The sequence below is a fragment of the Lissotriton vulgaris genome, chromosome 12, assembly GCF_964263255.1.
Source record: "Lissotriton vulgaris chromosome 12, aLisVul1.2, whole genome shotgun sequence".
NCBI lineage: Eukaryota > Metazoa > Chordata > Amphibia > Caudata > Salamandridae > Lissotriton > Lissotriton vulgaris.
The window spans coordinates 697,983,017-697,999,206 of record NC_141700.1 but is presented as its reverse complement, the minus strand read 5'-3'; the positions used below and the strand labels follow the sequence as shown (position 1 = coordinate 697,999,206).

General features: G+C 42.7%; 1 protein-coding gene across 3 annotated transcripts in view; it reads right to left on the bottom strand.

Annotated features, from left to right (window-relative positions):
* Positions 1–16,190, bottom strand: part of ALOX12 (arachidonate 12-lipoxygenase, 12S type) — a 158,788-nt gene that overhangs the window by 120,087 nt on the left and 22,511 nt on the right. For all 3 annotated transcript variants that reach the window (XM_086945910.1, XM_086945908.1, XM_086945909.1), the window contains exon 3: positions 11,664–11,862. In XM_086945910.1, coding sequence (XP_086802036.1) covers positions 11,664–11,862 — 199 coding nt within the window. The remainder of the gene's footprint in view (positions 1–11,663; positions 11,863–16,190) is intronic.

Sequence of the window (16,190 nt, the reverse complement as noted above, 5' to 3'; positions counted from 1 at the left end):
GCTACCTTTTTGAAGCCTGTGCACACCATGTGAATAAAACGTACGCACCCGCTCCTGCCCCGACCCCGTCCCGACTCCCTCCCGCCCCCACTTCTCCAGCCTGCCCCTCTGTACACACCCGCTCTCCTCCCGCCCGACTCCCTCCCGCTCCGACTCCCTCCCGCCCTGATTTCAAGGTTTACTTACCTCAGCTGCCGCTCCGCTACTCTTCAACATGACGCGCCCGCGCTCCTCACTTCACCGCAGCTCCATGTCTGCCGCTCAAACATGTCGTCATCACGCACGTCGGTCACAGCCAGCGCTAGGTCCCGGCCGGCGCTACTTTCAGGGGACTACTTTGTTTACAAACTTAATTTTTTTAATGTACTTTTTTTTAAAAATTTATATAGCCTATGTCCATCTACACACCCTGACATTTTCATAGATGTATCGGGTGTGTAGATTGGCGCTGTGGTTCCCGAGTTTACCTGGTCAAAAGGTGCAAGTTCTCTCTTTATAATAGTAGTATAGATATATATATATATATAGATATATATAGATATATATATATATATATATATATATATATATATATATATATTACCTACTGGCGATAGCCAGTAGGTATATAGAGTTAGGATTTTTTCTCTATGGAACTTTTGAAAATTCTATGCCTAATAACTTTGGCGTTTGTGGACGGAATTGGCTGAAATTTTCAGGAAAATGGCACATTTTGTTTCTGAGCAGCCCCTGAAAATTTGGTGGGGGTTCGTCAAGGGGGGCCGAGAAAAAAGGGGGGTCCCAAAACGCGTTTTTCCCATGTTAATTTCCATAGGGCGGTTGGCCTCACTTTTAGCCCGAACGGCTGAATGGATTTCCACGAAACTTGGCAAAATTGTAGGGACTGTTAGCCCGATGTGCCTTTGCTAGGTCTCAATATATGTGCTTCAGTGGATTTTGAGAAATTAACGTTTAAAACAAGATATATATCTGTAACAGCGCTCCGGGTAGCGCTCCGGTTCGCAAACTTTTCGCATATCGGAACTTTGCGAAGCGAAGCTGATTGGCTCTCCGGTGTCTGTCAACATTCTAAACAGTCCGGAGCGGCCGCCATCTTGTCTCTCGGTAGGATCGAGAGACAAGAGGAGGCCAAAACAAAGGGGGAAATGAAGGAAAGGGGGCAAGGTAGACCCCTTCTGACCCCCTAGGATTGATGAGGGGGATATTATAGAGCCACGCGGGGCCCAAAAAAAAAAAAAAAATTCGATTTTTTCGCCGTAGAGACGCGTCTTGGTACGCGAACCGGGCAGCTAACCGGGCAGCTAACCGGGAAGCTAACCGGCAGTGTAACGGGAGTCTGAGGAGTAGCTGATTGGCTGTCAACATTGTAAACAGTCCGGAGCGGCCGCCATCTTGTCTCTCAGTAGGATCGAGAGACAAGAGGAGACCAAAACAAAGGGGGAAATGAAGGAAAGAGGGCAAGGTAGACCCCTTCTGACCCCATAGGATTGATGAGGGGGATATTATAAAGCCACGCGGGGCCAAAAAAAAAAAAAAAAAAAAAATCCGTTTTTTTCGCCGTGGAGACGCGTCTTGGTACGCGAACCGGGCAGCTAACCGGGAAGCTAACCGGCAGTGTAACGGGAGTCTGAGGAGAAGCTGATTGGCTGTTATCATTGTAAACAGTCTGGAGCGGCCGCCATCTTGTCTCTCTGTGGGATCGAGAGACAAGAGGTGGAAAAAAAAAAGGTGTAAATGAATGAAAGGGGTAAGGCAGACCCCTCCTGAACCCCTAGGATTGATGAGGGGGCTATTAAAGTTCCCTGCGGGGCAAAAGAAAAAAAAATTGCGATTTTTCGCGGTAAAGGTGCTTCCTGGTACGTTAACCGGGCAGCTAACCGGCAGCGTAACGGGAGTCCGACATATTGTGTTTTTTGAACGTTTGTGATATGTGCACGTGTGGATTTTGTCTAATTAAGGTTAAAAAAATATATATATATATCTTTAAGCGTGTTCTGGCGCGCTTACGTTTTGGGTTTGGTTTGCGCTGCAGAGACGATACGTCACGGTTATGCGATGCATCATGAGGCGTCTCACGGTCTACGTGATACGTCACTTAATAAAGAATATATTTTACAGCTATAGATATTAGCTTTTAAAAAACCAATGAAATTCACAGAAAAAAACATAGGTTATAGACCATATATAGTTAGGAATTTGCATTTACAAAACCTTGAAAATTCACTGAAAAAACCAAAGGTTATAGACCATATATAGTTAGGGATTAGCATTTAAAAAACCTTATTTTATTTGCACAAAACCATTGAAATTCCATATATAGTTAGTTGCACTAACTATATATCGCGGACCCGCAATCCACTGCTAATGATGTCACATATTACATCATTCATGACATGGTCAGTGACATCACTGATGACATCACTGATGACATCTCAAATGACATCACTGATGACATCACTGATGACATCTCAAATGACATCACTGATGACATCACTGACATCTCATTTGACATTACTGATTACATCACTGATGATATCATTTATGTGATAATACATCTTCAGACTCTAATATAACCTTAGATACACTCAGTGTAAACAGGCACTCACAGACTGTCACACATCCCTGGAGTTACTCACACACCTAGTCAGTCATGCAAAGAATCAATCACATCTCCATTTACTCAACTATACAGTTATACACACCTTACTTATTCAAACATATAGTAACATATATTTACTCTCTTATACAATCCTTGATACAAGTTCACAATGATTCATACAGCCACTCACACATTCACTGGCTCTTATGTTCAGTTATTTATATATGTCAACTCTCACATGGAGTGTGTTTTACATATGTACTTACTTTGACATGTAGCACTGAGATATCCATTCACTCACCAATATACTCATGCACACAGTCAACTGTCCATACAGCTGTTTCTACATGCACTTTTGAACCCATACACCTAGGGAATCAACTGCTCACACATCTATGCACAGAGTTATACACCTCCCAGCCACCCACACACATACTCAGTCTCCCATACAAATACTTGGGCAACCATTCAATAACCCATATAGTTACTGATATAGCTACTGATTTAAACATGCAGCAGTTTACAGAACAACATAAATAATGATTGCCAAATTAAGACACTTTAATCACTAACCCATACACTCAGTGAGACACATTTAATCATTCTCTCATACAGTCAGTCATGCACCTACTAAATCCTTCATCCAGACACTTATACATCCACTCATTCTTCAATATGTAAGACATATTTTAACTTTACAGAAACATACAGTCACTGGGTGTTGTCATCAGTGATGTCATCAGTGATGTCATCAGTGATGTCATTTGAGATGTCATCAGTGATGTCATCAGTGATGTCACTGACCATGTCATGAATGATGTAATATGTGACATCATTAGCAGTGGATTGCGGGTCCGCGATATATAGTTAGTGCAACTAACTATATATGGAATTTCAATGGTTTTGTGCAAATAAAATAAGGTTTTTTAAATGCTAATCCCTAACTATATATGGTCTATAACCTATGGTTTTTTCAGTGAATATATATATATATATATTTTATAAAACATAGAAACAATATTCAGTCTTCCTTCACCACCAAACAACCATGTATTTTTTGCAAGTGGTATATTCAAAATATATATATACTAGCAGCCCGTCCAGACGTTGTCCGGGTATGAAATAGAACGTGTGCAATGTGTGTAATAGGCAAGGGAAATTTATATTAAAATCTCGCGGTAGACAACATTTTTAGCATGAAGTGTCACAATAGTTAGGCATGTGTGTGCAGATACTGTGTGTACCTCGGAGTAAGAAGTATTAGCAGATGTCTCAAGTGTGTATGTATTCCACTTCCGTAGGTAAGCGTGTGTGAAACTTCATTCAGTTGTAAATTTCGTGTCCGCGCAGGCACGCTGAATCGCGTCATCCCCCGCTTGAGGTCCGGCTCCAGTTTGGTTTGATGTTGTGCTTGTGGTGTAAAGTCGTTGATGCAGAGAGTTGAGTGGGTGACAGCGCGGGCTGGAGACGCTGCGCATGTGGGAAAGTGCAGTCAGTTCAAAGGTTAGTGTCCCAGCAGGCGCGCTTAGTCGCGTCATCCGCCGCCTGAGCCCGGCTCCAGCCCTGGTTGATGTTGTGCCCCTGGTGTCAATTCGTTTATGCAGAGAGTTGAGTGTGTGACAGCGCGCAGGAGACGCTGCAGTTAGTGTCCCCGCAGGCACGGTCCTTTATGCAGAGAGTTGACTGGCTGACAGCGCGCAGGATACTGTGCAGTTATTGTCCCCGCAGGCACGATCAGTCGTATCTGCCCCCACCTAAGCCCCGGCAATTGAGGCGCCCATTGGCCACGCCCTTGCTACCGTGCAATTGCTGCACCCATTGGCCTTGGCCACGCCCCGACCCAACACACACGTTTGTTTTACACACGCCCTCAAGGCAGGTTTTTTTTTTTTGGGATGTGCTGCACGATTGTTGCCGTTTCTCGCGCCCATTGGCCACACCCCTTGGTGCTGCGCAATTGCCATGCCCATTGGCCTTGTTCACGCCCCCAGCACACTCCCCCAGCACAACGCACACGTTTAAGGAACACTTTTTTTTTGTCATCATGCCCCGCCCACGCCCACAAGGGACTACTTTGCTGGCACGGTTCTTTTACCTTTTAAATGTATATGGTGGGCGTCTGTATAGCCTATATCCATCTGCTGCAACTGTCCGTTCCAATGCTATATTGGGTGTTGTGATTGGTGCTGTGGTTCCGGAGATTACCCGCCTCAAAGGTCTGGGCTTTCTCTTTATTATATTAGTATGGATATGGATAGAGAAGCTCAAAGTATTCCTGTACATTTTTTAAATAAATTATAGATTCATTTTATACACACACACACAAATGCATTAAATACAATGTAATCGGGTGTTGAAGAAAGATCAAGTATTGTTTCAATGTTTATGGTTGCACCTTATATTGAAAGGAAATGGGACACTTGTAACATCTGGCTTTGACAAATACAGTTTTGTTTGTAACGAGTTGCCACAAATAAAACATTATCTCTGCAGACCCTTGAGTGGGGTCTTTGTTTGTGGCCTTCCGCTTACTGTAAGAGCGCATACGCTGGATAATTTGCAGCCAGCCTTCGCCGCCAACGATATATATGCGTGCATATATATACTAGCAGCCCGTCCCGACCTTGTCCGGGAGCAATCAGGCTTCCCCGACCCCCGCCCGCCCCGACATTGTCCAGAAGCCCGGGCCCCCGCCCGGCCCGTCGCCCGCCTGCCCCAACCCCCGCCTGCCCCGACATTGTCCGTGGGTCCCCTTACCTCAGCTGCCGCTCCTCCCACGTGCTCCTCAGTTTACCGGTCCGCCGCTCCTTGCTCCTCACCGCCGCTTTCCGCTGCTCGTCACCTCACCGCTCCTCCGGCCTGTCACCTCACCGCCGCTGGTCACCGCTCCTCCGGCCTGCCCGCTGCTCCTCACGTCACCGCTCCTCCCCCGCGCCATGTCCGCCGCTCCTAGTCGCACTCCTGGACGCCGCTCCTCCCCGCGCTCCTGACGTGAGCACGCACGTCGCGGCCGGCGCTACTTCGGAGGGACTACTTTTTTTTAATGTACATTTTTTAAATAACGTTTTTTTTAAAACTTTACATAGCCTATAACCTTCTGCACACCCTGACGATTACAACGGTGTATCGGGTGTGTGGATTGGCACTGTGGTTCCCGAGTTTACCCGCCTCAAAGCCTCAAAGCCTCAAAGTTCTTCCTTTATTATAGTAGTATAGATATGCGTGTGTGTATATATATATATATATATATATATATATATATATATATATATATATATGTAAAATTGTAATTGCGTTTATAGAGCGCTTACTACCCCCGACAAGTTGTTGAAGCACCTTTTCAGTATATTATATATATATATATATATATATATATATATATATATATATATATATATATATATATATAGTGCAAAAAAGCAAAAACTCCTCTGCAGTTACATTTATAAACTAAACTAAAAGAAGAATGTGTTTCTATGTCTAATAACGGTGCCCCTATTTAAATAAATATGCAGTGAGTCTTGCAAAGGATACTTTCAGGTACCTCTGAATTATTTTGCCTAATTTTATGCAATAAAGAGGGCTTAGTTAGTAGTGGGCGAAAATGTGTCCAACACAAATCTTTATGTTAATTTTAGCTCTCCACTACAGTTCAAACTGCTAAACAGAATTATAGCAAATCTGTCAGGAAGGAAGGGGTCCGTGCACCCAAGACTGCTTTTATGATTAGTTGTAAATCTGTTCAGTGCCTCAAGTGAGGCTGTACTTTGGTCCCTCTGTTGTTCATTGTGTATGTTGTCAATATTGGACCAGCCGCCACAAATCCGTGAGCTTGTCCTCCAAAACAGAACAGCCTGCATATGCCCATCATGCAACATGCAGACAACACAGTTGTACTGGACCAAACTAGTGTTGAACCACAGCACATAATAAAGGTCTCTGGAGCATACTCCTGCCTTCATAAACCGGGGGTCAGTTACAATAAGACCAAGTTTGTAGTGTTTGTATGTTGTCCAAATTCCAACTACAGGTGGTCATTCTTTGATAAGATCTTACAAAGGACTGACATTTATAATTAATCTGAGGATCCTTTTCCAATCAAAAGGATCAATGAATATACATCTTCTATTCTTGAAAAATAAAGTTGCGACCTTAAGTTTACAAGTTTGCATTTCAGAAACTATCTAGAAACCTACCAGGACCATCAGTGATATTACTACTACAAGAGATAAGAGATAAATGTCTTCCAACAATCACTCCGGGGTTGGAAGCATTGCCAGGGCAATTTAAAATTTGGTTGAACAAAACACAATGCATCCTCTATATATTCACCTTTCGACTGCTGAGACCAGCAAGCAAGGCGCAAATCTGTTCTGAATTCAAGCTACAGCAACAATCGTCGTCTCACAGTGCTACCATACTTCGATATTGGGTTAAAATTAAAGCATGCTAACTAAAAGTCAATCGAACACATACTTAGGTGGGAATTTGACTCATCCACCTATACAAATGCAATCGCCTTAGATAACATAGTCCGTTCTTTGTTACATTGAGTCACCGTGGGATCAATACCTTCGTATCAATGTTCTAAAACAATCTTGAAAGAATATACTAAATCGTAGATCAATAGCAATTGATATACCCATCTTTTAAAAAAAAGGCCTTACAGTAGGTTAGTTTTATCAAGCTGTGGCGCCATACAACCCAGGCTTACCATCAACTTGCTATATCATAGGATCTGAAAATACTATCTTTGCTTCAGCTTCAGACAGTCTGATTGGGGATCAATCTCATAATCATGGGAACGTAAGAGACAAAGTCCTCATTGCAGTTTCCGCAGCTATAGATTAAAAAACTAGACTCACATTATGTGCTGCGTCCACAGTCTCTCAATAAGCGTAAGAAACGTATAGCTCCTGATTTTTGCGTTTAGGTCTTCGAACCTGTAAAGACACAATCAGCATTTCCTTTATCCATTCAGATAGTGCCTACTAAGAGGCTTTATGAAGCTAATCAACACTATAGCTGATAGACTGTAACAGCTGCAAGACCCAAGCTAAACGACTATCAAGTTCTGCCCCAAATAAATGTTTTGTTAAGAGAAAATACTCTGTCTCAATTTGCAAAAATTTTATTTATTTTTACCTTTAGTTTTCAGCACATTGATATGGTTGAACTGATCAGTAACATTTGTCATTGAAACCTGTTCAGTAGTTTTAAAGAAATGTAGAGCTTTATAAAGTGGGAACATGAGAAACATTTGGTTGAATGAGTTAGAAATAGATTTATTTGTATCATTAGTTGGAAAAAACAATTTGAAATCCGTTTTTAAGGGGAGGAGAAGTAGGTTAGAGGCACGGCAGCAGCTATCACAAGACTGGAATTCAAACCGTGCAGGAAAAAGGCAAGATGCCAAGCCTTCTCCTGCTGTGCTCCAAATGTGTAGAACTCCCTCCAAGTTCAGCACCGCCTGGTCATTCCTTCCCCACTCATGGAAAGAACTGAAGACTCACCTCTTCAAGCAATACCTTCTTGCTGTATTAATCACCCGGCTGCCAAACCCACCTAAAGAGATACACTAGTAAAATCACTCTATGTCCTGTAGCCCTGCTCTGCCATGTTTATCCTCGTTTCCCCGCACCACTCCTCTAATAAAGTTCTCATGTCTCCTTCACCTCGCTATTCTAAAGTCTTGAAAGTAATATACACAGAGCGGTTGAGGCAATAAGTTACTTGTCAAATCGTATCGGGCAGAGTTTGGGAGTTCTCCAGTGGTGCACAGAACCTGAAGTGCAGCCCCTCTCTACTCCAAATTGAAAACAGCTTCCAAAATGTGCATCCGTTAGTGGTGGTTCAGCACTCACAGTGTTAATTAGATTGAATCTGTCTCATGAATTCGGCACACATCTCATTTCACTTATAACAGTAATTTTCATCAAAACATAGCACATGATTAACACATGAATAGAACATGTCTGTATTCATTTATTCTTTATTCATTTTCTTCTTAAAAGCATGCCCATTGAACAGTGGTCAAAATAGCCAACGCGTTTCGTCCTACACAGACTTCTTCAGGGCTCAAATGTTCGTGTAACAATCCCTACGTCATGAGAGACTAATATTGTGTAGATGGTCCAAATTATTATCTTTCCATTCAGAACAAAGATCGAGTTCATGTGCTCAATATATGAAATATTATGCTTGGGGTCGGTTTGCAATGGAGAAAGTCTTGCCTTTATCCGCCAATTCCATCTCCCTCCTCAGCTCTTTGCACTCTTGAAAGGCCTTTTCCTCTCTACCGCAATCCCATGCTCTCTACCATCTTCTTCACCATTCAACACCCAACTACATGCCCCATCGCGGAGTGCTATGCACTATGAGCTCACCCTTGCCCCTCTCTCACATTCACTCTAAAACTCTCTTTTTCACCCCTTTCTGTTACGTTGGGTCCCGGTTCGCACTATATAAATTACATAATACATGAATATGACCCGGATTGGTGAAGATCACTGAACAATTCTTGGATCTACAATTTCAGTCTGAGAATGGCATAGCAGCTGATTTGATGAAAGCAAGTGACATACTAAAATGGGAGCATAATTATAAAGTTCTGCAGTCACCAGAACAAATTCAATAACCACGTTCTAGAAAGAAAACTTGGGGAACCAAGTAAGGTGACCACACATCAACAAGGGGGTGGGGTGGGGTGGGGGGGGGGGCAAGGAAAGCATAGCACCAGCCTGTGAGATTTTTGGAATCAGTAAGGGGGTCTCAAGTAATTCCGCACCAAGGCCAGTTCTTGAAGCAAAATTAAGGTTTGAGGAATCCCAAATAAACCTTAAGCAGAAAATCAGGATTTCCAGAACTTAAAATATTTTACAAAAAAAATATTATACTAAAACCTCAAATATTAATTATCAAGAGGTTGGTGGCTAAAAAGAATTAAAAAATTTAATAAAAAATAATAGTATATTTGCTAGTCTGAGCCTTCTTCAATGTCACAAATGAGGAACTAAGAGGGATAATCAATGCTGGGTTGTTATTAGACGCTCCAGGAGAACTAGATGTTTCCATCTAAAAACACAGAAGACAGCAAGTTCAAAGTTCAAAAGACCTTTATTCGAATTTGATAAAATTCATAAAAGTACCGAACACAGCAAAGCACATATATACATATAATACAAAACAGTTATGTAAATAGCATTCCATAGTAACAAAGCAGTTCATACAGTGGTTAAGCAATAGATTTCATTATCTTATAAAGTTTTTGCAGTAGTATCTTTATGACTGATTCTGATTTCAGGGACTTTCCATAGTCTTACGTGCACGTATGGCTAGTCTTAAAAAAGTGCTAGTGCGAAATGTCAGTTCATCAGTGTCCAAGGTGAGCAACAACATATAGGATTCCTGAAGTGTGAGAGGTCTGAATTTTCTAAAATATGGGGTTAAAAGCCATTTTGTATATCTCACATAAAATTTACAGAAAAACAGAAAGTGCAAATCATCTTGAGTGCTTATACCGTCACAAGGGCAGGGGGTAAGATCTATATGATGTCGGAACCCCAAAGGAAAAGACAGCAAAAATTTCACAGTTCCTGCCCTTAGACGAAACAATAGGGATCGCTCCCAATTTGACATAGGGAGTGAGAGGTAGGGTGGCATGATTTGCATACAAAGACCATTTCCAATGTATTTCTTGACCCCTGATTTCTGTGATTCACTTCCAACCGTTCATTACGGTAAAGTGCATAAAGTGCCTTTTGGACCTCAAATTTATCCTTTAATTCGATAGCCGTTGGCTTGGTAAACAAAATGCCTCTACCAATTTCATTAAATGTTTTAAAAACTTCTTTAAACCAGGGGATCAGCATGCCATTTTCACAATTAAGGCAGTCCTTAATGATGTTTTGCGTAAGGACAGCAGCCTCATTCCTCCAGATTCTAATCCAGAAGAGAGCTGGTCTTGCTTTAATAAAGTCACTTATGAAGGGGAGGTTGAGTTCGTTATGGCAGATAAAATTAGAAGAGGAGATCGGTGCTCCCAGCAATTTTCTGCAAAAACGGTTTTCCTCTCTTTGGATACTAATGCTGCTGGCCGATCCCCAAACTTCGGCTCCATACGTGGCAACAGGAGAACACTGTAGTTTAAAAATTTTAGCGATGGCTTTTGTGGCGCCGATTTTCTTTGGGCGGGGGAGACTCAGGACAGAATTGTTGGCTTTCGAGAACTTGCTCGTGGCGTGGGCCGCATGCCCACAGAAGACAGCATTTTATTTAACTGCTCCTCTTCAGGTACAGACGGTTTTCACGCTTGCCCCTTCGCTGCTCGATTATACCTAAATCCCTTGCTTGAGTGTATCGAAATATCCTCTTCTTCACCTGCGGCAGCTTCAGACTGCTACGGCATAATTATGGACAGCACTGAGACCACAAATGCCTGCAAATGTATTTACTCTACTAGCTGACAACCTCAGAAATAACTAAAACATGTGTTGGTGCACCCTGACATCAATGTGAAGGGACAACAGTGAAAACTGTAGTTGCGCCATCACCCTAGAGCTGTTTCAAGCATGTCTTCAAAGTTCAACTGTAATGTATAAGATTGTATGCGCTGGTACCCAGTCAATCTTCGCACTTGCTGCAAAATCCTGCAAAATCCTGGAATCCACTTCTTTGGACATATAGAAGAGGGAGCAAGGGTTCCAGACCTCCAGGGAAAAAATATTTGCCTGTTTTTGTGCTCCTCCTTCCCTAGCAACTGGGCCAATCTTCAGGTCTTTTGCAGAAATATGAACCACCTAGTGGGGGTCTGTAAGGCAGCTGCCTACTAGAGCTGTCCTAGACAGAGGAGTGCGATAGTTTCAGGAAATAATTGAAGCCTTACCTTTTCAGATTACCACTGGATTTGATCTCCGAGATCTTTATATAGAAAGTGAGAGAGAATTGGAGGTCTTTCAAAGAGGGTCAAGAATCCATACTATAGCAGCTGCGGTGCTCTATAAATATGCTATAACATAACACAACCTGGTACAATAAAGCAATCAAAGAAATGAGAAATGCCTACCGGAGCCCTCTGGGATGCATATGCTGACGTCTCCGACGAACCAGCGGTGACAGGGGAATTCAGAGGTTTGTCCACCTGGACAAGTCACACTCACATGGCGGCAGAACCAGTTATCTTCCACCCAGTACCGCTGCTTCTCCAACAGCACAAACTGCAGCGGCCCGAGATCCTGCTCACACTCCACCTCATAATCATCCACCTGAAGAGACAAAAAGGTTCCTTACTTCTCCTGTTGGGGTTTGAAATGGACACTGAGAAGCTAATAAATAATTCCCCAAACAACCTCAGTACACTCAGGACTAAATGGGAGGGAGATACAGGGAACTGCAATGACAGGAAGTGGGAAGAGGCGTTAGGAGCCTTTCAAGAGGTTGCCATAAATACAGGGTTTTGATTGATCTACTTACGCATTTAGCACCATTCGTACTACTCTCGCACCGCGATCTGGGCCATAGGCCGCTGTCAAACAGATTGGTCTTTGTGGCTGTGGTGAAAGGAGCACCGTCTTCCATATTATATGGTCATGTCCGGCTGTGCAAATCTTTTGTAAAGTACTACAGAGAATTATGGGAGAGGTCACAATTGGTGGCGTTCCCAGACACAGCGTAAACATGTCTCCACACATTTGGGAAGAGACACTATGTTGCGGCTTTCACTGGGTCTTGTGGTCGCTAAACGAAACATTGCAGGTTTATGTAGGGCTGGAGAAACCCCGACTTGGTGGAGTGGGAACTGGACACGGATTGATGTTCGACAAATGAAAAATCAATTTTGGGAGGGGATGTCCACGTAAATGGGAGCGAGTCTGGGCCGAATGGCGCTCCCATAGAGGCTTAAGCATTGAATCGAGCTTGAACCGTGAGGGTCTCGATCAGGGCTCCCCCTACCATTGGGGAAAAATCGTACATGGCGTGGGCCTCACTAAATTTCTTACTGCATATATACTACCTGAAAGGGGCCTCCCCCTAATAATGGTGTACATAAATATTATATGATGTACTGCTGCTAATACTTTGTTGTTTTTGAAAATGCATCAAAAAGATTGTTTAAAATAAAAAAAGAAATGGACACTGACACAGGGAAGAGGCAACATCAATGGTGTATATGCGTTTGGGCACGTGTACCCTCCCTGTGTCTTTCTCTATCATAGAAGGGTGGAAGGAGGATTTTTGGCACACTATGTGAAGATACTTTTTGCCGCCTTGTGAGTTCTACCCTCTCGCGTGCACCTTTGCCTCCTCCCAGGTGCATGTGTCACACCCTTACTTTTTCTCCACCAGCACAATGTTGCCAGAGGCATCCTAGAGCTGCTCATAAAATGAATTACGTGGTGGCTGGGAAACATCCAATTACGGAAGTATTGTGACATTTTGGAAACAAATTACCACACCAAAGAGTGACTAAAGGAAGAACAAGTTTTAGAACATGTAGCAATCTTAACTAAACCGCACTGTAATAATTTAAATGACTTAGTGGTGCCCTTCTGTCAAATAAAAAGTAGATAGTACCTCGTAACCTGAAAGCATGTGGGGAGTGTGCTGTTATTGGGGGGTTACTTAAATGTGAAAAAGAGAGTATTTTACAAAAACATAGGAGGTTCTAGGATGCAACCAGTCCTGTGCAAAATGTATTAAGCATGTTACTCTATTGGGGTTTCGGCAGGAGAAAATGGGAATACAACGAGCTACTTAAAACAAGGCGATAAAATGGCACCTTTCATAGAGAGAAATTTATAAATTCTTAAGACAATAATGAAGCAGAGGGAAAATACAAATAATTTCCCCCTCCTCTCTGAAAGATGTATACTTGCTTGCATAACTGCACCTGGAAAGCTGCACCAGGTGGCAGTTTTCAGGCACACTTCCGGGAATTTTGTGTGGCATCTCCTGTGCCCGTGAGGAATTTTGCACTAGTTAGATTTAAGCGAAGGGAGAAGCACCCTTTGTAAAAGCATTTTTTTCCTTCTTTTTCGGAGGGGAAAAAGTTGTCTCTGTGGCGAAAGGCTTGCTTTATTTCTTTATTTATGCGTTTTTATATAGCACGGACTTTATCCGAAGGTGGCGGAGCGCTTCACAATAGGAACAGAACTGATGCATGAGAACATTACAAGTGAACAAATCACAAAAGCAAACGTTACATTACAAGAGGCAAAAGTGACCGTGTACTCCCACCAAATGTGGGGGTGATGCGTTGACTTTACGCAGGGCTTTAAGTGGGATGAAAAACTGGGGGGTCTCTCAAAGGGGCGTGGTCAGTGTAGTTAGGGGCGTGGCTTTAAATCACTTAACGCAAAAAAATCTGTGCTTAGCATAGTGTGCTGCCCGACTTGTATTTTGCTGTTTCTGTCATTGCATACAGATATTTGATACAAGTAACATCATACCTACATTAAGTAAGGGATATTGGCTTTGTCAATGGTTATTACTTGCAGAAGATAAATAAGCTGCAACTATGACTTGTATATAATATTGACAAAGCTTCCAAATAAATCCCTGGTGACCCTACCACAATGTTACTGTTCCAGAAAGAGAAGGGAAATCCAGAAAGAAAATGACTCTTAAAGGGTTTCCCTTCCCCCACAACGCTCTCCTGGCATGACGTCATGCTGTAACTTCTCTACTACTGAGAAGTGAGCAGTGTGAGCAGCGCACATCCATGTGCCTGCTGTCTCGAAACGGGTCTCTATCAGGCTTTGTTGTGGGCCATGGCACTTTTTTCGAGACTGCACTGACAGCAAACAGCTGTCATTTCAGTCAGGGGAAAAAACGGACTGCCAGTGTCAGGGCTCAAAACAGAGCCCGATAGAGACCCGTTTCGAGGCCCCCTGGAAAAAAACTGCCGGTGCTCAGACCCCTTGAGACCCGGCCCACTTAAAGCCCTGACTTTACGACCGTTTCTAAGGTGGGAGAGGGTCAAAATCTGAGAATGCCCACATGTTTGTTGTGAGCATTCCCAAACTTGTAGGGCAAACCACGCCTTTCAAAGCCGCCTTATCACCCATAAAGTGAGACTTGGTCTGCGGATTCCTCCAGACTCGTGGATGTGGAGAAATAAGCAATAGTAAATTCATTTACACAGGTCGGTAATCAATTTTTCAATCCTGACGGGTATAAATGGAGGTATTTTTCAGACTAAACGTTTACGGCAGAACATTCCTTTGTGGTTAGAGCCCCTGCGCCTCGCGCAGGCTGGTCACGGCCTACAGTTCCGACTTGTTCAGCCAAGGGAAGCAAACAGCGCGCGTTCCCGCCTTTTCTGAATCTGTGCATGTGTGTGCAAGTCTAGACAAAAGTCAGAAACGTCTGCCCAGGGTCAGGCTGAAACTTGGCAGGGGAAATAGCACCACATCAGGAGGCAAAAGTAACTAGAAAGAATCCGTCTGGTTAATATTTAACCAGCCTGCCAAGTATTTTTAGGCCAAGTCCGGTTAGAAAAAAAACTGGGATGATTAGCAAATGCCAGCATTGTTACCCATTTTAAATCTAACTTAAAGCAATAAATCGAAGAAGAAATTGATAAGAAATGATTGTCATGCTACATAAGCTGTTGGGAAATTATGTTTAATACTCAGAGGGGCCCTCATTGCCATGTTAAAAACAAAGACAGAAGCTTTTACACAAAGTCAGTTACAGTACTAGCCTCACGCCGCTCCAGGTTCTCCTGCAGGGCATTTATTTTGAGGGGTTGCCCCCCAGCCATAATAACATGAAGTCAGGTTTTACGAGACAGGCTCTGAACTTTTAAACACAGCCGTCGACTAATCTAGCTTGCAATGTGCGGTGCATATGTACAACCGTTTGCAGAGCAGGTGGGACAGTGCCTGCTGCCTTCCTTCTATTCTTTTCTTCCAACCAGCTACTTGTCCCACCCTTATTTCCTCAGTAGACATTAGCTCAACTATGAAGGCCCAGTGCTCTGAAGTGTCTGTAAGTGAATGCAAGTATTATTGAACACTTAATTAAAGTATTAGCAGCCTGAAAAGTCAAGAAAAGTGATATTTTGATTGTGACGCAGGTGTGGGTGTGTATATATATATATATATATATATATGTATATATATATATATATATACACATATACATATATATGTATATATATATATATATATATATACATATATATATATATATACACACACACACACACACACACCCACGCACACACACACACACACACACACATTACGCAGCACAAGGTTAAAGTTCTTCAACCAGAGGTTGTGTTATGCACTCGTGATGAGAACTCCGTGCCAGTGGCTGTTTTTCATTTGGCAATTTAAGTGCGGCAGCATGTTCTTTTAATGTATTCAACATATTTTATGTTTCACAATTTTGTAACACAGGATGAGAAATTTGGCGGCGCACTTTATATGCTAGCAATGTACCAATTACGGCAGGTTAGTTAAATTTTGAGCATACTTAATCACTGGCCCATTCAACTTAGAATCATGGGACTCCATGCCAACTATTTAAATGCACTATGCAATTTAGACAACTGAATATGTTTTACCTTTAACAATGCTGATAC